Here is a 24,939-nt window from a genome sequence, read left to right as displayed (position 1 = left end):
CACAAAAATAGAAAACAATTAAATTAGTATGGATTGCCAAACGAGTACACATCATGAGACACCACACATCCTAATTTCAAGGTACATTAGAAAGATAGAGTGACTAAAACATTCTGGTGCTTAACAAAATTGAAAATCATAAGTGAACCCATTTATAAATAGACAAGTGATTTTATTTAATATTTACTTTTATTTTCAACAACGCATATTTATGTGTCTCTCTGTGGAGTTGGTACAAATGAATGCAGGTGCTCACAGAGGCCAGAAGAGGGCATCAGATTCCCTGGAATTGGAGTTATAGTAGTTGTGAATCCCCTGACACGGTACAAGGAACCAAACTTAGGACTTCTGTAGTTGCAAGTTTTCTTTGGTCCCACCAGGCCCCTTCAGTCCTGCAGCCCACTTACAAAATAATAATTCATAAGTTTATATTACTTATAATTGCTCAGCTATTAGCTCAGGCTTATTACTGACTAGCTCTTACACATAAATCAACCCATATTTCTTATCTATGTTTAGCCACATGGCTTGGTACCTTTTCTCAGCTCTGCCTTGTCACTTTGCCTCCTCTGTGTTTGGCTAGCAACTCCTGATTCAGCCCTTCCTCCTCCCAGAATTCTCCTCTGCTCCTCACCCCACCTATACTTCCTGCCTGGCTACTGGCCAATGAACATTTTATTTATCAACCAATCAGAGCAACACATATTCACAGCATAGAGAATGACATTCCACAGCAGACTTCTGCAAGAGCAGTAAGTATTCTTAACCACTGACTCAACATCCACAGTCCAACAGACAAGTGATCGCCAAGGATTAATAAGAAATGATGGCTGTGACAATAAGAACCGTGAAACCTGTATATTTACATTTACACTCAAATTAATGAAACTGCAGAATCAATGTGCCCAATGCACAAAAATAAATGCAGAAAGCCTACAGGTATATATGACCTGAAGCAAGGAACTTTCCAGAAAAAAAAAAAAAATCTTTGGGGCCAGCTTCATGGCAAGATACCCTTAGCAGTGTTAACTTTCCTATGACATAGAACTCAGATAACAGAAGCAAAGTAGAGAAATAGGAAGACATCAGAAAAGATTCTGCACAGAGAAGTGGGCAGTAGAAACAAAGGAAGCCTGTGACATGTAAGCAAATTTTCATAAACCTTGGTGAGACATGAGCATGACAAGTATGTGAGGAGCTCCCATTAGCTCAACAGGATAAAAAGATACATTTGTAAAACCTGAGGAAAGGTGCTGAATGAGTATTTTTTCCCAAATAATGTGGAACTGAAGGCAGTGAAGTACACCTATAACCCTAGCATTAGGAGTCTGAGGCAAGTGGCATATGGTGGTAAATGCTTGGGACACGTAGCTAGAAAAGATTTTTATCAAGAAAAAGCAAAAGACATTGAGATATAGGTGACTTGTCATTTCCCACCCAAAAGAGCTAAAGGTGTCAAGCATCAGAGGATAAATTGAAAGCTGTGTATGTGCCATTGGGAATATTAAAATGATTTTTACAAAGATTTTACAAAGAATATCCTGAGTGTTTCTCAGAAAACTTAAAGTCAGTGCTAACTAAGGTAAAGAAGGTGAATCAAGTAAGTAAGGGTATTTGACACCAAGCCTGACACTCTTATCCCAAGTGGTGGAAGGAGAGAAGTGATTCTTCCAATTTGTCCTCAGACTCCTAAACCTGTGTTGTGTCAACATAAATACACACACACACTCAAACATACACATGGATGAAGAATGAATGAATAATAAATAAATGAGTTCAGAAGTCATTTTAAGAATAGAGCTATAAATGATGCAGATATAACATCTTTGGATATGTATTCAGAATTCACATTAGGATCCTCAAGTCATAACTGTGTGCATATTACATCATCCTTCACAAGAATCAGGTTGCACAAACAACTTTAATATCCATTGAGAGGTTAGTGAATAAATAAATATATATTTTGGTTATTATTTTTTATTTTTGGGTATTATTCAGCATAAAAAAATAATGAAATATTGCCATAGGATATGACAAAGATGAACTTAGAAGACACTATACAAAATCAAGTAGACTATCTCTAGAATAACACTGCATTTCTCCATAAACATACAATAAATGTTGCTGTGTATGGATGGAGAGTTGGTAGAATATGCAACTGCTATTTAAATTTTCAATTATGACAGATGAATAACTTCTTCAGAGATATATTGTATAATACTGCACTTATAGTTGACACCATTATGTTGTGCATTTAATTTTTTGAGGAGAGTAGATTTATTGCTAAGCATATAAACCATTTTTTAAAAAACTAATGGAACTAAATGGAAGAAGAAACATTGGGGCAGTAACTGTTTATTACCTTAACTGTGCTAATGTTTGCATGGATGTGTACATGCAGAAACCATATGAAATTACATTTTAACTATGTGGACTATCTTATATATCAATTATGCCTCGATGTAGCTGTTAAAAATGTGAACAATTTAAAATTATGAGCACTGCAGTCTGTATGGAATTATCTATTTATAACAGATTACCTCTTTTATGCATGATGGAAGAAAAGTAGCAGGTATGAAATTATTGTGCAATAAAAACAGGAAGGACCTAGCCCAAATGGAGTCATATACAAGAATCTCCCATACCTAAGTCTCAGGATGCATTTTGAAAAAGTTGGTAGGAAGATTGTAGGATCCAGAGGATCAGGTAGTTTGCTGTGAGATCCAGAAGCTTAGCACATGAAGTCTACCAACATGATTGCCCAAATGAGCTCAACAAAGATGATACCAATGAACATGTCAAAGTGGATGGGGAAAAACAAGGAGGCTTAAGCCTGACACCAAGAACTATAAACAATTGAAAAAAGCTGGACACAGGAGAGGTGGTAATCCCCAGGGAAGAGCACACCAATTAGTAGTCTAGTGGCAAAGGTCATCCTTGAAAACAAACATACAAGTAACATTGTATAGATTGAGCAGGTTATTTGTAGGAATATATATGTATGTATTTACATATCAATGCATGCAATGAAAATAAAGAGTAAAAAAAGAGGCAACAAACTTGAACAAGAATGGAGAGGCGTATATGGAAGATTTGGGAGATAGGAAAGAGAAGAGAAATGTAGTTTATTCTAACCTAAAGGCAAAATTAAAACAATAAGAAATAGGAAAGAAGAGAAGCTGCAAGTGCAATGAACGAGTCCTGGTGCACAGAAGCTACTGTCCTCACCTCCTCAGCTAAGCAGGAATTCATAGATCTTCCATGTCCTTATTACATTTTCAGTCATTCAGATTGTATTTGTCTACATTGACATCTATTTTCAATGTTTATATGGTAACCAATATTTTTTATAAAATGCAATGCACAAATCTTGTCAAAAGTAGACTGGGACATCTGGAATAAAGACAAGAAAATTAGGAGGGACACAGTTTAGAAACAGATGACTCCATCAAGGACACAGTTCAAATGTAGATGACTCCATCAAGGACAGTTCAGACACAGGTGACTCCATCAAGGACAGTTCAGACACAGGTGACTCCATCAAGGACAGTTCAGACACAGGTGACTCCATCAAGGACACAGTTCAGACACAGATGACTCCATCAAGGACACAGTTCAGACACAGGTGACTCCATCAAGGACACAGTTCAGACAGGGATGACTCCATCAAGGACACAGTTCAGACACAGGTGACTCCATCAAAGACACAGTTCAGACACAGATGACTCCATCAAGGACACAGTTCAGACACAGATGACTCCATCAAAGACACAGTTCAGACACAAATGACTCCATCAAGGACACAGATCAGATATATGACCCATCACACCCTTTGGTGTGAGAAGCTTCCAGAGAGAATTTGTCCAGAGACACAGGTTGGTGACTCTTTTAAGAAATGCTTTTATAAAAATATGTTATAGAAACCCTGGCAATGGGCAAAAAGACACATTGTTGGTGATGGTTTTCTTATATCAGTCAGGGATAGATCAGATGACAGTCCTTTGTTCATCTTAGCTTGATGCCTGGCTTGGTGGCCAAAGCTGTTTCATGTCTAGGGCACATAAAATCCTGATGCTACTGTTACTAATATTTAAACCTAGTGATTATTCTGAACCATTTGGGTGCTGATGTAAGTGAGAAATTAAAGGACTAAAAATGAAAGCCCTGAATATCCAGGGTTTTGTTTGTTTGTTTGTTTGTTTGTTTGGTGTGTGTGTGTGTGTGTGTGTGTGTGTGTGTGTGTGTGTGTGTGTGTGTTTGTGTGTATGTTTTGTTTGCATATGGTCTAAGGGTGTAGCTCCATAGTGGAACACTCACCCAGCATGAGCAAAGTCTTGGATTCTGTGGCAGGTATATAATAAATCAACATGTTGAATATGTCATCATGTTCATAATCCCAGCCTTTGGAGTGTGATGGTAGGATGGAAGCTATGAGTTCTAAGCCATGAGAGCTGGCCTGACTTTTAGACAGCAGCCATTGGTGGTGGTGGTGGTGGTGATGTCTTAAGAAGAGGATTTAATGGTCATCTCCTTTTCAGCAGGTAAAGAATAGAATAATTCTGATAAACTACATAGTATTGCTACAGCTGACATAGATGTCTCTTTTTGTGATAAGAAAAAAAATGTTATTGCCCACTTATTAGAATAATAACTGTAATTGGAAAATATTGACAAACAGGAAATTACTCTTTTTTCTAATATATTTAAATAAAATACAATCACATCTTCTTCACTTCCCCCTTTACTTCCTGTGAGAATAATAATCAATGGAATTATTCTAAAGATGTATTTTGCTTTTTGTTATTAATTAAACCACTATAAATAAAAATTAAAACCACAACAAATACAATAATATTCTACAAACATTAACCTAAAAAATAAACATTTTTCTGGTGATTTGCTATCATGACCATGAATAGAATTTTATTTTGGAACATTAAGTAAGTTGTAAATTAAGTTTCATGTTCAGTACAAAATGAATATCTCCTCTTTCCATTTAGAATTTTATTTTTTTCAGATAATTTTCTTTTTTGAGAACTTTACACTTTCAATGTACTTCTTATAGATTATTCCCATATCGTATTACTAAATTTTCTATATGTCTCACCTAAGAAATGATAGCAACAGCTATGAAAATACAATACACTCATTCTCTAACACCATCAAAGTAAAAATTCATGATATACATGTATAGACAAGTGCAGACACATAAACATATATGTAAGACTATTGTGTATATTTTTGTAACACATACATGAATTAACAAGGAGGTTCAAAGTCATAATCTTTCTAAAAATATGCATTATGTAATGGATATATGTATTATTTCAAATATAAAAGCTATAATCAAAAATTACTTCATTTCTAATTTTATCATATAAAGTTAGAAACCATTGCATAATGGTCATGCTCATAAATTCATTAAGTGAATTTAAATATGAGTACAATAAATGCATTAAGAATAGCATACACTTTTGTTTCTGAGATGAACCAAAACAAGGACATGTTCACGAGTTTTATGGCTGAAATGTCCCATGTTTCATTTGTAATCTATATCACATCAGCGTTTTTGAGGCAAATACCTTTTTCACAAGATCCTTAAATGCTTGTTTCACCTGCTGGTTCCTTAACGTGTAGATGAAAGGATTCAGCATGGGAGCAACAGAGGTGTTGAGCATAGCCACCCCCTTTGTCAAGGCAACTCCAGCCTTGGCAGATGTTTTCAAATACATGAAGATGCAGCTTCCATAGGATATGGAGACAACAATCATGTGTGAGGAGCAGGTTGAGAAGGCCTTTTTCCTTTGTTTGGTTGAAGGAAATTTCAGAATAGTTCTGAGGATGTAGATGTAAGAGACAATTATCAGCATCAGTGTAGTCATAAGCGTGATCAAAGCCAGTATAAAGCTCATGAGCTCCAGAATGCTTGTATCTGTGCAGGAGATTTGGAGCAAAGGAGCAGAGTCACATGTGAAGTGGTCAATCATGTTGGAGTCACAGAAATCTAGCTCTAAGCCCATGACCAATGGTGGGAAAATTACCAAGAAACCAGCCAGCCAGGAGCTAATGATGAGCTGGTAGCAGACCTTTTTACTGATGATGGTTGTATAGTGGAGGGGCTTGCAGATAGCCACATAGCGATCATAGGACATGGATGCCAGAAGGAAAAACTCTGTTGAGCCCAGGAAAATGAAGAAAAATAATTGAGCAACACAAGCATTATAGGAGATTGATTTGTCTCCAGTTATGATGCTGACCAAAAACCGAGGGGTACAGGCAGAAGTAAATGAAATCTCCAAGAAGGAGAAATTCCTGAGGAAGAAATACATGGGGGTCTTCAGGTGGGAATCCAGTAGAGTGAGTATGATGATGGTTAAATTTCCAGTAATGCTCAGCATGTATGTGAGAAACAGAAAAAAGAAAATCACAACCTGAAGCTCAGGATCATCTGTCAGACCCAGGAGGATGAAGTATGTCACTGATGTTTTGTTTCTCATCCCTGTTGGTCAGTCTACAGTCTACAACAAATCTGATAAAATCAACACAGAAAACAAGGAGACAAGAACATGAGCCACAAGACAAGCATAGATATCTCTCTCTCTCTCTCTCTCTCTCTCTCTCTCTCTCTCTCTCTCTCTCTCCCCCTCCCTCTATCTTTATGTTTTTTGTGTGTGTGATGTTGTCTACATTTCAGTTACATCTTTGAAGATACATTTTTTTATGTTTAAAGTCAGTCTATTCTATATTTTTATTCTGCCACTATCTATCAATTTTACTATTTTGTAAAATGTACTAATTTCATTATTGGCATCATTATGCTTTTCCTATGTTATCTTTTCTATTAAACAAATTGTGGAAACCAGTGGTCAACTTATTCTATTATCTACAGAAATAGTTTAAACATCAAACTAGAAAAAGTAAATAATGTAATTCTATTAATATTTTCTCAACAAAACAATAAAATAAAAAATGTCACTACATTTTTGTATTTTAAACAGTTAAATAATATCCCTCTTTTAAAAAATCCACCTTACATTTTGTGTTCTTATATTATTGGAGACCTTAAAGTTTCAAACTTTATTCTTGATATCTGAAATTGTGACTCTTCTCAGTAAATTTAATTAAGGTAGTAAGTTTAGTTGATTTGATAAAAATGTTTTTTTAATTTAATTTGCCTCAAACAGAAAGAATAGAATGCATTTCACATCATTTACTAATAATTCTTATATGACAACATTGAAATATATACACACTGTAATATGCTGTTTAGAATATCTTAAACATCTATGTCAGTGACATGAACTTGACTTGTTCAGTCTAAATAATGGATACTCAAATATGAAAAAATGCACATTTAATGGCTATAATGTCTCATTTAAAGCATATTTAAGTTGTAAATTTTTCAAGTTAACTAATACATATTAATTAAATTGAAATACATATCAGTTACACATATGAACCAGCTATAAAAAGAACTGCCTGAGAAGACAGTAAATAAAGACAAAAGATTGAACAGGAATAATTGAAAATACCAGTGATAGTTAAAGTGAAATGTCGAACAAAGAGTAATATGCTGAGCTCCCTTACACTAAAATCTATACCATAGTCCTGTAGCACAAAGAGAAATCTCTGTTTGTGTCTCTCCTCCCACAAAGCTCGCCTCCTCACAGCACCTCTGATATTTAATATGGAAACATGCAGTGAAACATCATTTTCATGTGTTTTCTAATATCATCCAACATCTGGGATCCTGACATATTTCTCACAATATTTTAACAACACATCTCTAGATGGGAGTTTTATTGCTATAAAATTATTCAGATTATTCCAGTATTTCCCAAAGGGAGGTAGCTAATGTTTCCCAAAGGAAAAAGTTAACAGCATTTATACTATGTTTGCAACACATAACTTCAAAAATATTCTACAAAGTGTGGAAATGCATAATGACTTCTGGGATGAATAATAATAGGACACTAATGTATACAAGTAAAAGGTTACTTCTAGCAATCACATTCAATTGGTTCATTACGTGACCTACATCCCAGGTGGTTGCAGAACTTATCTGCAAGGAGTTAGCAAAGCATTTGTGAAAGAATGAGATCTAACAACAAAAACAGTTACCTTCTCACACTGACTTTCATAGGACAGTGTTGAAATTAGGCTGCATCCTACTCTGTGTTACTCCAGAGACTGTTAAGCAATAATGGAAGTTTTTAGGCTGGGCCTTGCCCTGAGACTCCATTTCATAAGCAGCCTCTGATTCCATTTTGATGGTGGAGGATAATTATGGCATAGTGACACAAAACATGTGTTATCCTCCACACAAGGAGAAATCTGTTTAAAACATGAAAGTAAAACTGCAATAGAGTTTTACCCAGAAAACACAGCAGGCCTTGAACCTGCTCTGTAGCCAAGGATTGAACTGCTTATCTCCCTGCCCTCATCACCCAAGTGCTGGGATCACAGGCAGGACCAACATGTTTTGTTCAATATATTTTTCCACAGCTTGTCATAGTTACTTTTACATACACATTAACTAAAGATGAGTTTGTTCTATTTTTTTTATTATATTTGTGTTTTAATTTTACACATCATCCATGGGTTCCCCTGTTCTCTCCCCTCCCTCCTCCAGCCCCTCCCCTCCATTCCCATCTCCTCCAGGGCCAAGACTCCCTGGGGGATTCATTTAAACCTGGTGGGTTCAGAACAGGCAGGTCCAGTCCCCTCCTTCCAGGCTGAGCAAAGTGTCCCTGTGTAAGCCCAAGGTTCCAAAAATATAAGAGTTTGTTCTATTTTATTTGAGAATTTGTGGCAAATAATATACTTTGAGATCCTTTAAGTATTTTTCTGATCTGACATTTTTTCAAAGAGAACATGATGTGTCAGATTACCAATTCCCCCCAAATCAGATGGCTTTGTGTTTCTTATCTTGACCTACTTAGCTTTTCATAGTATTAAGTCATGTTATAGGATTGTGTTTAAAACAGGAACCCCTGTATATTTTATGGAGACCATAGATTATTGCTAAGTGAATCATTTTTGCAACCATTTACACTATAAGTGAATGGGTTATATATCTGATATTTAAAATCAGACATTAAAACCTAGTGAGTAATCTGCCTACACAGCACTGAAAATTCTATTGGAATGTTTGATTTCATGGTTAAAATACATATTCAAGTTAGCAGTTGTATTACAGTTATCTGTTAATTGGTCTAGCCTAAAAACTGTTTTCCATAATTTCATACACTATCATTGATACAGTCCTATCCATAAACACAAAATTTTATTTTGCAGTTTTTGCATTTCCTTTTAGTATGCATTTGTGTGAATGTACTGCAATGTGCACACTCTTATAATATTGTCAATGGACCACAAACTTTATGACTCAGCTCTCTCCTCCATCATAAGGGTTCTGGGAATTGAACTCACATCATGAAGTTTAATGAAAAGCTTTATATTCAGAGCCATCACTGCCCTCTTATAATTAATGAAACCAATTTTTTGGCCTCGGTGTTCTTCTCTGAATCCAGAGCTCACTGACTTGACTCAGATATGATTAATGGTCAGTGAGTCCCAGGATTCACCTGTCTCTTTATCCTAGATAACCAGATTGCAAGCACACTTCATCATCAAGGCATTTTCCGTAGGTTCTGGGCATTAAACTCTTGTCCTCATGCTTACACTGGAAACACTTTATCCAACTAAGCAGTGACAACAACCCCACATTTTTAATTATATTATCTTTACCTATGCTCTTTGGTTTATACCCAATATGAATGTAATTTGTTAATCTCTGGAGTTCTCAAGGATTTCATATTATTTTTTGATAATTTAACGTCCACCAAATAGTGTGTACTAGTTGCATTTGTTATTTGAAAAGCTGAAAGAAGAACAATGCATGTTTGAACTGTTTGTTTTAGCACCAGCAGGTATACACTTAGATATTTATTCCCATGTTAAATGGATTTCTATAAGCCTTGGGTTAGTACCCTATGACTTCCTGAACTACTTACTCCTGATCTCACTTCATTTGTATGATGCTGAAATTGTATGTAAAAATAAAGGCACTGGATTATTCCTGGCAACTTTGATTGTGTGCTTTATTTCAAGAGGTGATCTTCTCCAGACCAGATATGTCAGCCTCTTACAATCTCTTTATTTATCATGGATATGTAGCAAAGACCAGAGTTCTGTTACCAGCACCCATGTCAGGCAGCTCACAACGATCTGTGACTCCAGCTTTGATGCCTATGAACGTTCTAGGCACTTGCACACACATACATACACCCACACAGAGACACATAATAAAAAATAAAACAAATCTTTAAAAAGTAGCCCATGTACATAGTAGATCATTGTTTCAAAGCTACTTTTCCTTATGTACTTTCTGAAGATCTCATTCTATGGAAAGGACACTGGGTGTCATTCTACTGAAGAAAACTGACTTTCCCTCTCTGTGGTGGTTTGAAAGAAAATGGTCCCCAAAGGGAATGGTACAATAGGATGTGGTCTTGTATGAGGAAGTATGTCCCTCAAGTGTGGGCTTTGAGATCTGAATGCTAAAAGCCTTTGGTGGCCAGGATGTGGAATGTGGTGGTTTGAAAGAAAATGGCCCCCCAAAGGAAGTGGCACTATTAGGACTATTGGGAAATGTGGCTTTGTTGGAATAGTCATTCAGTGGTCCTGTTGGGAAAAGTGTGTCACTAGAGAGTGGGCTTGAGGTGTCCTTTGCTCAAGGTATGTAGCAGGAATCTTAACAGTTCTTATTAATAAAATCAAACCTGAGGCCAGTTATTGGGGTGAATGCTGGAAGATCAGAGAAGCAGAACAAGCCACAGCTTCCTCACCTCTCCAGTTCCTCAGCTGGTCCTGTGTTCCTCAGACGGGAAGTATCTCAGTCCTCATCCAGAATGAATCTCAGCTGAACTGCTGCTAGAATCCTGAAAGCTTAACCAGCTAAAAGCTTAACTAACTCTGGTTCCTGGTTTTCACACCTTATATACCTTTCTGCCTCCTGCCATCACTCCCTGTGATTAAAGGTTCACTTTCTGGGGTTAAAGGCATGAGTCACCATGCTTGGCTGTATCTTGCTTTATTCCTTCTCATATGCCTATTACCTAGAAAGAAGCTTTCTCAGTTACAGATTTCAGAAAAATCAGCCCTCCTTTGACAGTAGTAATTTTTTGGTGAAGTCCTTGAATGCCTGCTTGACCTGCTGGTTCCTTAGGGTGTAGATGAAGGGGTTCAGCATGGGCGCTACAGAGGTGTTGAGCATGGCCACCCCTTTGCTTACTGCTACACCTTCTTTAGCAGATGTTTTCACATACATGAAAATGCAGCTTCCATATGATATAGAAACCACAATCATGTGGGAGGAACAAGTGGAAAAGGCCTTTTTCCTTTGCTGTGCAGAGGGTATCTTTAGGATTGTTCTAAGGATGAGTGTGTAGGAGAGAACCACCAAGGCCAAAGTTACTATGAGAGTGAATACTGCTAAGAAAAATGCCATAAACTCTAGAACCTTTGTATCTGTGCAAGCAATCTGCAGCATGGGAGAAGAGTCACAGGTGAAGTGGTCGATGACGTTAGAGTCACAGAAGTCCAGCTGAAGGCCCATGATCACTGGCGGGAAAACGATGAGGAAACCAGCTGACCAGGAGGCAATTACAAGTTGATTGCAGACTTTGCTGCTAATGATAGCTGTGTAGTGCAGAGGTTTGCAGATGGCCACATAACGATCATAGGACATTGCAGCCAGTAGAAAAAATTCTGTTGCTCCCAGAAGGATCAAAAAAAATACTTGGGCCATGCAAGCATTGTAGGAAATAGCTGTGTTCCCTGTAGCAATGCTGATCAGAAATCTCGGAATGCAGACTGTTGTAAATGAGATTTCTAAGAAAGAGAAATTCCTGAGAAAGAAATACATGGGAGTTTTCAAGTGAACATTTGACAGAGTCAATGTAATGATGGTCATGTTTCCACTTACACTCAGTAGGTATGTGACCAGCAAAAAAGAAAATAACACAATTTGTAACTCTGGATCATCTGTAAGTCCCAGAAGAATAAATTCTGTGATAGATGTCTTATTTGGCATGGCTAAGCTCTGAATTTGGATAGATCTGTGGATAAAAGGAATAATGTCAATTCCTGATATGATTTCAAATATGTATGTAATGTCCTTACTCTACATAAACAAAGCCTGTACTTACTGCCTTGAGAAATGGCAAAACAGCTATCCGTCAGAGTTGAAAGTTCATTTTGTGTCTTGGGAAGGAAAGAATTAATTGGTTTCATTGTTTTTGAGAAAGATTAAACAAATTATCAAAATGAATACATTGTAATATCAAAACAATATGACCATAATTTATAATTTATAATTATCACTAGAAAGCTTATTTTGAGTCAGGTCCAATCTTTTTTGTTCATTCAATAGCCCATACTTACTTATCCTTTAGTCTCTTGCCACAGTCCCATCTAAGAGCCTAGGCGTGTGGCATTATACTCACAATAACACTTGATGGGTTTTGGTTTGGTTCTATGACAGAGTCTGGCTGAGTTGGTTCTGTAGTCAGAACTTACTGTGCAGCCCAGGTTAACCTCAAACTTGTGATGATCCTCTCTCAGACTCCCTTATGCTGGGATTACAGGAGTGCAGAACTACATCCAGCACCCTAAATGATTAAGTTCCCAAGTTCATAGGAAACCTTAAACAGAAAACTCTCTGTGGAGGGAAACTAATTGAAATCCTTCATTTTTTAACCATCATATAAAATTACCCTATTGGCTACTCTCTAAAATTAACACAAATACAACATCAGCATGTATTAATGAGCAAGGCCAAAGTATTCAGGCTAAATATATTATTCCAGTAAGCTATTACATGACAGCTTTCTCAAGCTCTATTTTGAAAAGAATATGCTGATAAATTTCTTGTTTTTAAAAAGGTGTAACAAGAAAAGGAAATATACTATAAGGAAGATAACAAAGATAAGAATAACATAGTAAGTCAGCATAAAATATAATTGTAATTATAGTGGAAAATATCGGTATATTCTTCACTCTATGTGCAATAGTCATCCTACTCGGTTCTACACACAAGCCCAAGGTTACACACTGGTGTCTGCAAATAGAGTAGCATTCCCATTTGTATTCTCCTTCATCATATTCAGTGTTCCAATGTTCAAAACAGACATAAATTATATTTGATACATGAAAGAATAAAATTCATAACTGAATAATAACTCTGCAACCTATTAATACTGGCACCAATATTATTCTATAGTTTGTTTTAGCTCTCAAATCTGCCTCCATGCACCAAGTCTTCCAAACTAAGCAATTTAACAGATTTTTACACCATTAGTAACATGTGCCAATAAAATGAGTTTTCAGTATTGAGAACTCTAGAACTTCCATGACTCAGGTACCCAACCACTGAAAGATACTTTCTGGGATCACATGAGTATACTACACTGACACTAGTTCTGAGAAGCAAAGCTTCCAGCTTAGTGATTCTTAGGTAAACCATGAAAGGGACCTGCGTTAACGAAATGCAAGGAGGATGCAGTTGGCAGTGACATGTTTTGCTATGTCTCTGCCCTTTAGGGCTATAATAGTAATATCACTGAGCTTTACCTGAGAAAATGTGTTTGATTCCTTTCCGTGGCTGATGTTCTACATTTCTGAAAACAGTTGCCAGATTTAGGGAAGACATAGTCAGAAAAAAAGTTGGAAATTTTTTTAAAGGCATCATGATGTATATCAAAAAGACTTATTGTAAAGTGTTCTCATTTAGGAAATATGGAAAACATTGTTGACAAAGGGAAAATATACTCACTTTTAAGTTAGTCTGAGCATAGTTTAAACCTAGTTTTCTGATTATCTGAAATTTAATTAAAAAACACTGATTTAAGTAGGCAAACATTTCATTTTAAAAATGATTTTGGTCAAATTCATTACTTATATACAGTCATTCCCTTATTAAAATGTAAACATTTTGTCTTGGCCCCTCTTGTGAAAGACTACCCACTTCTCAACGTAAGTCTGATCTTTAAAAGTGAGAAATATTTAACAGTATATGCCATTGGCTGCATTTTCTAATACTGTTCAGCAATGTGGATTAAAAAGACAAAAAAAAAATGAAAAAACAACCTTTTGTGCCAAAGGAACAGGTATGATATGTGTGTTTGTGAATAGAATGTTAAAGGAGTTTGTCCTGGAGGGAAACATAATAGGCACATCCCCGGAGACAGAAAAACTAGTGTGTTTACAATTAATTAATTTGGGTAACATTTTAATTAACTTCCTTTGAGAACCATTAGACACTGGAAGATATAGAAATCTGTATATAATGTCAGGACTCATAGGAAAGACTGATGAAATAAAATTGCTTAATGAGTAATTGTTTCAAACTATCTTTCCAATTATTGTTTATGGTTTGCTTGTTTGTTTTGTTTTGGTTTTGGGGTTTGTTTTTTTTTTCCTATTTTGTATATCGTTTGTTTCCATATGAATTTTGAGATTTTTTTTCAATATATGCTAAGAATTGCATTGGAAATTTCATGGGATTTGCACTGAATCTCTGTAGGATGTTTTTTGGTAAAATAACCATTTTTACAATATTAACCCTTCCAACCCTGGAGCATAAGAATTCTTTCCATGTTCTGATATTTCTTCAAATGTTTTCTTCAGTGTCTTAAAGTTCTCATTACATGAGTTTTTCATTTCCTTTGTGAGATGTATTCCGGGATATTTTTGAGACTGTTATGAGTGGGGTTTCCCCTGATTTCTTTCTGTGTTTGTCACTGGGATAGAGGAAGGCTACTGTTTCTGTGTGTCACTTTAGTGTCTGATACTTTGCTGAACATGCTTATCAGCTTTAGGGGCTTTTGTTCCTTGTATCTCAAATTTTCTAGAACTTTCATCCTGAAGGAATTTGAATTTTGTCAAAGGCTTTTTCTGCATCTAAGGAGATGACCATGTGGTTTACATCCTTGAGTCTATTTATGTGGTTGTTTAAATTTATTGGTCTATGTATGTTGAATCATACTTGTATCTCTAGATTGAAGCTGATTTGATCTTGGCCAATGAGCTTTTAGATGTGTTCTTTTTTCATAAGATTAGTTTTATTAGTTTTTATTATTTTTAAATGTTTCATGTCATATGTTTTGATCGTATCTCCCCCTACAAAATCAGCAACTCTCCTTTATACAAGAAGAATGAAGAAATCAGGAGAGCAATCACATTCACACACAAAAAAAATCTTTTTAAAATTAAGTACCTTGGAATAAATCTAATCAATAAAGAATGTACAATAAAAGTCTAGACAATATAAGCTTTAAAACACAGAAGAGAGAAACCAAAGATGACACAGGGAGAGATCCATTGGATTGGTAGGCTTAGTATGTAAATGGTTATCTACACATTCAGTGCATCCCCTTTCAAAATTCAAAGTAATTATTCTCAGAAATTGGATAGAAAAACTGAAATCTTAACATTCATATGGAAGTACAGAAGTTCCTGATATCTCCAAACAATATTGTCCAATAAATCTCTGCTTGGGTGTCACCATTACTGACATCAACTTATACCAGAGAGCCCTAAAAGTAAAAACAGTATGAAACTAACAGAAAAACATACACACAGATCAATGGAATAGAATAAAGCACCAAGATACAAGTCCACACACCCAAAGGTACCTAATGTTTCACCAAGATACCAAAAACAAAAAACCAAAGAAAAACAACAGTATCTATAACACATAATGCTGGGCAAACTGGATATCATCATGTAAAAGGATGAAATGTTTTCTTCCCCTCTCTCCCTACACACAAATCATTTTCAAATAGATCAAAGAGCTCCATATTAGATCAGAAACTCTGAACATTCTAGAAGAAAGAGTAGGACGTACACTTCAGGATACTTACTTGGGTAAGGACACTCTGAGTAGGACACCACTCACACAGAAAATAAAACCAGCAAGCAAGGGTGGAGTGCCATGAAAACTGTTAATCAAATGCAGAGATGGCAGAGAGAATGGGAAAATATGTCAGTTATACATCGGACAGTGGACTGTTGTCTGGAATTTACAAAGAGCTCAAAAAAACTAAACATCAAGAAAAACAAAAACCCTGAACATAAAAGACAAAGATTGCCAGATGACTACAGGAATAAGTTTCTTCTGGCTACAGCAGGGTTTTTTTTCTTACAATATATTATAATTATGGTTACCCAAAACTCCTTCCAGTTCCTCCTCACCTCCCCTTCCATCTAGATCCACCACTTTCTGCCTCGTATTAGTAAACAAACAGGCATCTAAGGGAAAAATAAAATAAAATATAACAAGGTAAAACAACAACAACAACAAAAACAAAACCCAAACCAATCAGAATAGAACTTCTGAAGACACCATATGGAAACCTATTTTATAAGTTTCATGTTTGGGGGTAGTGTGTGTGTGTGTGTGTGTGTGTGTGTGTGTGTGTGTGTGTGTGTAAATCTGATCAAGAACTCTGGTTTTGTGTCATTTGAATGAGAAATTTCTCTATAGGCTCCTGTATTTAAATTCTTGTTTCAAGTTAGTGGTGCTGTTTGGGGGAGGTTATGGCGCCTACAGAAGGAGCAAACTCATTGGAAAAATACCTCACCTCACTGAATGCAAACTTTGAAGGTTTATGACCTCACACCACCTCCTACTTTCTTTTGCTTCCTGTTTGTGTTTTAAATGTTATCAGGCAGCTTCATGCTACATCCATCATTCCATTCCTTCCCTACCACAGTGAACACTCTCTGGAATCATGAGCTGACATTAAACCCTGTTTTTCTGGTTTTGGTCATGGTATTTTACAAGAAACAGAAAAGTAATTAGAAGAGCAATCCTACAGGTTCCAGGAGTCATTTTAATAGTATCATTTTGCTAAATATCAAAGTACAAAACTTCTCTCTACATTTGTATCCCTATCCTCATAAAGCAGTATTACTCTTGATCTTATCAGAGAAATTTCTACATGTAATGCATGGTTGTTAATGCAGAAACTCAAAAACGAACCTGAGTTCAGCAACCAAGTTTTATTGAAGTGCTCACTACAAAGAGGACATCAATGTAACTCCCCATCATCCCAAAGCTCAGGGGCCGTGTTAGAAGAGATGCAGAAAGACTGTAAGGGCCAGAGATCAGGAGGACTAAAGAAAATCATGCATTTAGGACATGAAAGTACTTCTGCATCCATGAACTCACAGCAGCTGTGGGTATCTGTACAAGGCCTGCACAAACTCAAGACAATCAACATTATGAATAGACAGGGAAAGGGGTCAGAAGACTGCCTTTAGTTGAAGAACTAGTGATTATTGATAGCTGATAGCTTATAATGAAAGGGCAGTCAATTTTTCTTGAAGTTGTGGCCCTTAGTAGCTGACCACACTTCAGTGGATGCCTCCACACTTGTGAATATACAGGCATCACAAACTGAACTCTTGAATTATTTTTAGAAAGGAGAAACAAAGTTAGGGATGATGATGGCATGGATATAGGAGAAATTAGGAGGAGGCATGAAAGTGAGTAGGATCAAAGTACATTATAATCATGTATAAAATTCAAAGAATTAATAAAATATATTTTGAAAAGAAGTAGGCTGAAATGCTATAATAAAATCTAATATTTAAACTACTTTAAAAAGTAGAATGCTCATCATCATATTCATTCATCAATTCCCTCCCCCTCAAGGTTCAAGGTTCATCTAGGAGAGAGAGAAGATGGAAAGATGGCAAGAACTAGAAGTTGTGGGTGACTCTAAGGAAATAGTGTCTTCTAGACACATCAGGACCAACAGAGACTGTGTACATATGGACTCCAGCCAGATGGGGTCCTAGCAATAAGAAGGGATAGTACACATGGGTTTCTTCCCCCAACCAAGAAGCTATCTGCAGTTCACATCCACTTGCAAAGGAAAAATTAGTATCTCCAATGGAGTCTCACTGGGTGTATTAAGCACACCTCAGGTTGGGCCCCATGCCCAGGAGTAGTTGGTAGTTGGCAAACTCAATGGTATTGTTGTAGATGTTTTGTCTCGTTGCTTTGTTTGTGCAATTTGTCTTCTTGGTCTTTGCTTGCATATTTTGGTTTCTGTTTTTGTAGTTATGAGGTATGTGTGCATTGTGTTTATAGATTCATTTGTTTTGTTAAAATAGAAAGATAAAGAACATAAAATTGAAGGTTAGTAGGTTCTGGGAGATATTGGGAGAAATATGATCAAAGTACATTGCACAATAAAAATTAGTAAAAAATTTTAAAATATATGTTATATGAATTTTCAAAAAAAGAGAAAAATGGTCACAGTAAACAAACCAAAAGGCATCCCCTGTGTTTCTATTTAAGTCACAGTAGTTAGCACACGTGTACATCCTGTCTTCACTCAACAGACATCCCCTGTGTTTCTATTTAAGTCACAGTAGTTAGCACACATGCACATCAACAAACCAAAAGCCATCCCCTGTGTTTCTATTTAAGTCACAGTAGTTAGTACACATGTACATCCTGTCTTCACTCAACAGACCAAGGAACATAGTATTTACTTGCCAGTCACTGGGCTTCTTCAGCCACTGAGTTGGCAGCTTGCAGCACATTCTAAAATCTTCTGTAGATGCCGAATTAAATATTGTTTCCACTCTATGGTCTACTTCCACCTCTTCTGGCACAGTTAATTATATATATATATATATATATATATATATATATATATGTATATATATATATGATATAGATATATAGATATACATATATATGTGTATATATATATATATATAAATAATTATGTGTGTGTGTCAGAACTTCCCTTAGTTCCACACAGAACAAGACAATATTTCATCGATGATTTCCTCAGTTCAGTATTATTTACCTAAAATTATTTAATGCCACATCAGTCATCATAGATTTGTTATCTTATCATCTTTTTCAACTATTTCATTCTTCCCCCTATACTTCAAACCCAAAAAATAAAGCATATATGTTTAAAAAGTGAATTTTTTTCCTTGTCAGGAAAGAATTAGATTTTAGAAATTTCCCAACATGCATTTCTTCTTCATAAAGAAAATATCTTACCATGCTATATGTTTCTCAATCAGTTAGTGATGTCAATATCTGTGAAAAGCTCTGGCATCATCTGTAGCAAACTTAATCTTACACTAATTTGAACTCATTTATATAATAGATTTCTTAACAAAATATTTTGTTTTGATTTTCAGCAATTTTTTCTTACATATCACTTCAGAGTAAATCTTCCCCATAATTTTGATTATAGGTCTATAAAATTTCAGATCATTTTCTTGAAAGATTATATTTACTTACTTAAATTCTGTAAGTTACTTTCTGAAATTTTAGTAAGGTCATGTTTTCTAGCCAGATGGTTAGTATATAGACATCAATGTGCTGAGTTTATTTGGAGACTATAAGAATAAAATAGGATGGACTTTCACAAAAGACATATTTCTTGTCAAGTTATTATAATATTGTCATAGGTACATGTAATAATTATCAACTTCTCATGTATTTTTAAGTAGAAAATTAAGAAGCCCATCCATGCTCAGAAGTTTTAAGAATCCTAAAGTATTTTGAAGAAAGTGGAAATTTTACTGTAGGTCTTAGATTCCTTCAACATAAACATTACAAGATTCCCTATAGGTACTAGGACTCTTTATTAACTTGGTTATTTTGCTTTCAGAGTTAATGATGAAAATAGTCAATTAGCAAACTTTCCACAAAAATCCCCAAGGTTTTGTACCAGGTCTTAGTAAAAACATCATTTACTATTAAAGAACACAATACCTCCATTGGTATGGAGACAATTCATGTTTATTAAAGATGGAATAAGGCAGCAACTACAATTTTTCAGTTACAAGAAAGCAGGAGCACACTACTTTTTGGGAAGGCACTGATTATTTCATTTGTAGGGAAAACAGAACAATGGATTGAAGGATGGAACATCCTGAATTCTGATTAAAGAGTGAGTTATTTTTTTTAAATGAGCTGGATTTTAATCTGAACAAGTTCTCCATTGAAACTGATAAGGCAAAGAAGAAAGCATGGGTTAGGAAAAAATACTCATTTTGGAAGAATTATTCATATTGAATTTTTAAACAAAATAAAATTCCACAATGTATCTGCAAACAAATCTCTGTTGAACTCAAAGAAAGTAAGTATTCCCAGTGTTTGTCATGCTGCATACAAAGAGGTTGTATTATGAACAGTTCTGTCTTAAACATAGATTATACCATCTAAACCTGGCATTAGAGAAATTCAGACAGCATCCTTGTAACTCTTGGCTAAGCTTCCTCTGTATGTATCTGAAAGCAGGTTATTCTTGTTTATTAGAAAAGCTTTACACATAGAACTCACAGTGCCTTTACTTCAGACTTTATTGGAGTACATTGCTTTATTTTTAAAATTAGAAAATTTAAGAGTTAATGTTGCAGGCAGTAATGAATATGTAAATTATTTTTTACACAAACAAAGCTACTCAATTTGAACTGGAAAATAATTGAGAAGAAATGTTTTAAATTTAATGTCAAATGTTTATTTTCTCATTGAAGTAAGTTTAAATGTAAAACACATAAAGTTGTTTTTCCAGCTAAACTAGTTCTATTTAATAGTAACAAAGAACAATAAAAGTAACAAATACCACTAACAAATATGTACTTTAAACAATATATTTCAAATCTCATTGTCATTAATTTAGCCCCTTAACATATATATTTATTCTAGATGTAGTGGTACATGTCTTAAATCCCAGCACTCAGGAAGCAGAAGCATCTCTGTAAATTTAAGATCACCCTGGAGTATACCAGGTAACTTTAACTCCTGAACCAAAACTTCAAGTAATGAACTTTCTCATATCAAACATATGCCAACTTTATCGAAGAGCACATCAATATGGACTTCAGAAATTCTGGATGATACTGAGTTCAACTCCACTGACAAGTCCCCTAAGTAACTAAACATTTATCTCACTTTCTGTATTTCTTAAATGCTTTTTTAACTAGAATTTAAGTTTCTTATGATAATTATTATTTTACTTGATCTATTTCTAAGGGACAAAATAATATTAATCTTGTTTTTATGTAGTTACAATTAAAGATACTGTGCTTTTTATTTTCTTTTTTTAAAAAATAAGGCCACTTTGGATTGCATAGTTAGCTCCTGGCTAGCCTGGAATATATAGTGAAACCCTGTCTCAAAAATATCAAACTCCTCCCCCTATAAGGTTCATGCATAAAAGGAGATTACAAGACTGTGAGAGCCAGAGGGAGTGGATGTTTCCAAGAAAATAGTGCCTTCCAGACATAAGGACTGAAGCACATATAAACTTAAAAGAGACTGTGGGAACAACCACAAGACCTGCATTGATTGGTTCAGGCAAGGGGGAAGCCAGTTCTCAGATTAAAGTGAACATGGGGTCCCTTTCCTAACCAAGAAATCATTTGCAATTGATACCCATTAACAAAGGGAAAAATTGTTTTCTATAATGGAGTCTCAGTGGATATATCAACCACCCTCCAGAGCATGCCTCATGCCCAAGAGTAGTTGGCCAACAGAAAACAAACTTTATGACTTTCTTGAGAACTTTTTGTTTCATTGTTTGATTTCTTATGTTTTTTTATCTTGTTTGTTTTGATTTTTATTTTTGTGTGCAGTTTTTGATTTCGTTTTTGTTTTTAAGAGATAGAGAGACAGAGAAAAAGAGCATTAAGTTGAGTGGGTAGAGAAACAGTAAGGATCTGGGGGAGGGGAAACATGATCAAATACATTAAAATAATAGTAACAGTAATAATAATATACAGAAATGCTTTGCTTGTGGAAACAAGACGATTATTTGAATAACAATCTATATTATTCAAATAAGTCTAAACATTGGGAATCAGTAGGATAAGTGGTATCTTCAAAAAGTGGTGAAAATGGGAAATGTACAAATACTTATCTCAAAAAAATATGGGATTTTTTTTGCAAGTATAAAAATATAGCTGAAAAGAATTTGAAATGAGTATCTGGGAAATGGGGTTAGATACTTGTTGTGTTTGTAGTTGCAACCAATGAATAAATGTGAAAACATTGAAAGGGGTAAAAGCTGAATTTCTGTTACCTTGCTGAATTCTTAATATCACCTTCAAAAATTTACAGAAGAAAAACATCAATTCACATGCAAAATTTTTCTCCAGGATGAGAGGATTTAGAAGACATTTAGACATGAGAAACCACACATTGGTGACAACATTCATTCTTCTTGGATTGACAGAAGACCCAAACTGGCAAATTGTAACCTGCTTTTTCCTATTGATAACGTATCTGCTGAGCATCATGGGAAACCTTATCATTATCCTTCTGACTCTGCTGGATTCCCACCTCAAAACACCCATGTATTTCTTCCTTCAGAAGTTTTCATTCTTAGAAATCTCATTGACATCTACCTGCATCCCTAGATTCCTGGTCAGCATAGTGACCAAGGATAAAACTATTTCCATTGAGGCTTGCTTCACACAATTATTTGCTAGCCTTATCTTTGGGATAGCACAGTTTTTCTTGCTGGCTGTCATGTCCTATGACCGCTACGTGGCCATTTGTAAACCCCTGCATTACACAACCATCATGAACACCAGAGTCTGTACTTTGCTATTTGGCACTTGCTGTTTAATTGCTTTGTTGGCAATCTGCCCTGGAGTCGTTGTAAGTCTAGGTTTGGAATTCTGTGATACTATTATTGAACACTTTATCTGTGACTACTCTCCCATCTTGAAGCTTTCCTGCAGTGATACAAGGTCTATGCAACTGGTCAACTTCATTTTTGCAATCATTATTCTCCTGCTTACCTTGGCACTAGTAATGTTCTCTTATGGGAAAATCATAAGTACAATTCTGAGGTTCCCTTCTGCCCAGCAGAAGAAGAAGGCTTTCTCTACCTGTTCCTCCCACATGATTGTTGTCTCCATCTCTTATGGCAGCTGCATTTTTATGTATATCAAACCTTCTGCAGAAGAGAGGATAGCTTTAAACAAGGGGATTGCCATACTCACCATTTCAGTTGCACCAGTACTAAATCCTTTCATATATACCTTAAGAAATAAACAAGTCAAAGAAGCCCTGAGGGATGTCATTAAAAAATGCACCTCAGCTACTTCAAAACAGTGACTTTGTCCTGATAGAGTGAGCTAGTAAGATCACTGAAAGTTATAGGCCGTATCAGCTACTGTTTTGACATGTCTCTGTTTTACTTTTGTATTGTGGAAATTGCAGAAGGTGTCCATATTTGACTCTAACTCTTCTTCGAGATTTTTATAGTTTTAGTGATGAGATCTCTCTTCATGCTTTCTCCTAAGTGTTGCTGGAATCACTTCATTCTTTTAATTTAATGCTATGAATTGTTTGGCTTCCAAAATATTCCACTAAGAATTCCCTATGGAAACAGCATATGTCTAAGATTTTCTATCAAATATGTGCTTAAAGAGAATAATATTTAGGAGGTGATTTAATAATAGCTTATTTATTCTATAAATCTCTAGGAACACTTTCTTCTGCTTTACTTTCCTGAATACCTTGATTTTTGGAAACAAGCTCTTCTTCCATCCCCCTTAATTTTATTCTTTCTTATTCACTATCTCTGTTTTTCTTAATAGTGACTGATAGAAATTTTCCATACATATTCTTTATTTTTTATAGGTCATCTACAACATTTTCAATTTTTTCTTTTTTATTCTCTCTTTGTCTCAATAAAATACTTAAAAATCTATATTTGCAAACCAGAATATTATTTACAGTCATCAGTAATACATATCCTTGTGACATATTCCACACTTCTCACTTTGAAGACTTTTGATTTTCAAAATAAAGAAACCAATAAAACATACAAGCATGGACATGCTGCATCTTCAGTATCTGCTCTCAATCCTGTATATGTGTCTGTTCTCTAGGTCAGATTCCAATCAACCACCACTGCTATTCATCATAACATGCACATGATAAAAACTGGAGCATTTGTTTAGCATACTAGAATCTACATGAGAAGAAATCTAGCCAGACATTTTTCTGATTAAGAACAAAACATATGTTCTCTAAATTTGAGTAATATATATTTATACCAGCCTCTTAATGCTCTTTATTCCAGTTGGTTTACTTTACACTACTTATAATAATTCACTATGGATCTTCAAAGACAGAGAAAAGAATCTGAATTTGATACTGTTAGGAGAAGCTCACCAGTGATGACCACTCAAATACAGCCTATAGCCTATTGAAAGCTTTATTCCAGCTTCTGGGATTACACTCAGATATTTGGATCCTAAGTGTAGCACCAATTGTCCAGCACATGGGGGTTTTGAAGGCAGAAATTATATCCTGGTATCTTGCTCTGCTGCTGGAGTGGGTGGCATAAGCAACCAATTTGACAGAGGCTAAGTGGCTAGATGGAATGCATTCTGCATAGGAAGTAAAGATAAGCAGCTAGCCAGAAGAGAAATGAATACACATTAACTAGAGCATCTTGACCTTGGATTCCTAGAACAGAGTTAGATAATTTTCCAATAATGCCTCAGGATTCTCTAAAAGAGAGATCTAGTTCTAGTTAAACCTAAAATCGCCTTAGCAAAAATAAAAATGGAGGGACTTCTGCACTGTCTGCCCTGTCACAATACTCTGTGCTCCTTAACTAAAATATCCTCATACAGTATCCTTACAGACACTTCTATTTATACTGGAGTCTGATAGCAATTTGTGTTTTGAAAGCATAAGACATAGCTCTTGAACAGCCTTTTAATAGCAGGATGAAAATAAATGTATATGTATGCATTAGATCTAAAGAACTTTATTTACATAGAATAATTTTGCAAGTGAAATAATTTACAAGGGTGTTCCAAGTATATTAATTATTTACTGAATCTGTTTCAATATTACTTGTTTGC

General features: G+C 35.3%; 3 protein-coding genes and 1 non-coding gene across 4 annotated transcripts; 2 read left to right on the top strand and 2 right to left on the bottom strand.

The window, feature by feature from the left end:
• The first annotated feature begins 3,920 nt into the window (after positions 1–3,920).
• On the top strand, positions 3,921–4,064 carry LOC118571310. Its single transcript, XR_004943344.1, has one exon. It is a non-coding gene; the product is annotated as a small nucleolar RNA SNORA48 (small nucleolar RNA).
• A 1,491-nt stretch (positions 4,065–5,555) lies between these two features.
• LOC118571041 (olfactory receptor 6C76) lies at positions 5,556–6,539 on the bottom strand. The gene has a single exon (XM_036169925.1). It carries the CDS (start codon positions 6,495–6,497, stop codon positions 5,556–5,558), a length of 942 nt encoding a protein of 313 aa, XP_036025818.1. The 5' UTR covers positions 6,498–6,539.
• Positions 6,540–11,158: 4,619 nt separating this feature from the next.
• LOC118571066 (olfactory receptor 6C65) lies at positions 11,159–12,112 on the bottom strand. The gene has a single exon (XM_036169954.1). The coding sequence runs from the start codon at positions 12,095–12,097 to the stop codon at positions 11,159–11,161; it is 939 nt and encodes a 312-aa protein (XP_036025847.1). The 5' UTR covers positions 12,098–12,112.
• A 10,122-nt stretch (positions 12,113–22,234) lies between these two features.
• Positions 22,235–23,173, top strand: LOC118570918 (olfactory receptor 6C75-like). Its single transcript, XM_036169651.1, has one exon. It carries the CDS (start codon positions 22,235–22,237, stop codon positions 23,171–23,173), a length of 939 nt encoding a protein of 312 aa, XP_036025544.1.
• The last annotated feature ends 1,766 nt before the right edge of the window (positions 23,174–24,939 follow it).

The sequence above is a fragment of the Onychomys torridus genome, chromosome 20 (assembly GCF_903995425.1).
Source record: "Onychomys torridus chromosome 20, mOncTor1.1, whole genome shotgun sequence".
In the NCBI taxonomy this organism is placed as follows: Eukaryota; Metazoa; Chordata; class Mammalia; order Rodentia; family Cricetidae; genus Onychomys; species Onychomys torridus.
Note: the sequence above shows the minus strand (reverse complement) of the source record. Positions and strands in the feature narration are given on the sequence as shown.

Excerpts from the sequence above, each read along its gene's own strand:
- LOC118570918 (XM_036169651.1), top strand. The coding sequence starts at position 22,235 with ATGAGAAACCACACATTGGTGACAACATTCATTCTTCTTGGATTGACA.
- LOC118571041 (XM_036169925.1), bottom strand. The coding sequence starts at position 6,497 with ATGAGAAACAAAACATCAGTGACATACTTCATCCTCCTGGGTCTGACA.
- LOC118571066 (XM_036169954.1), bottom strand. The coding sequence starts at position 12,097 with ATGCCAAATAAGACATCTATCACAGAATTTATTCTTCTGGGACTTACA.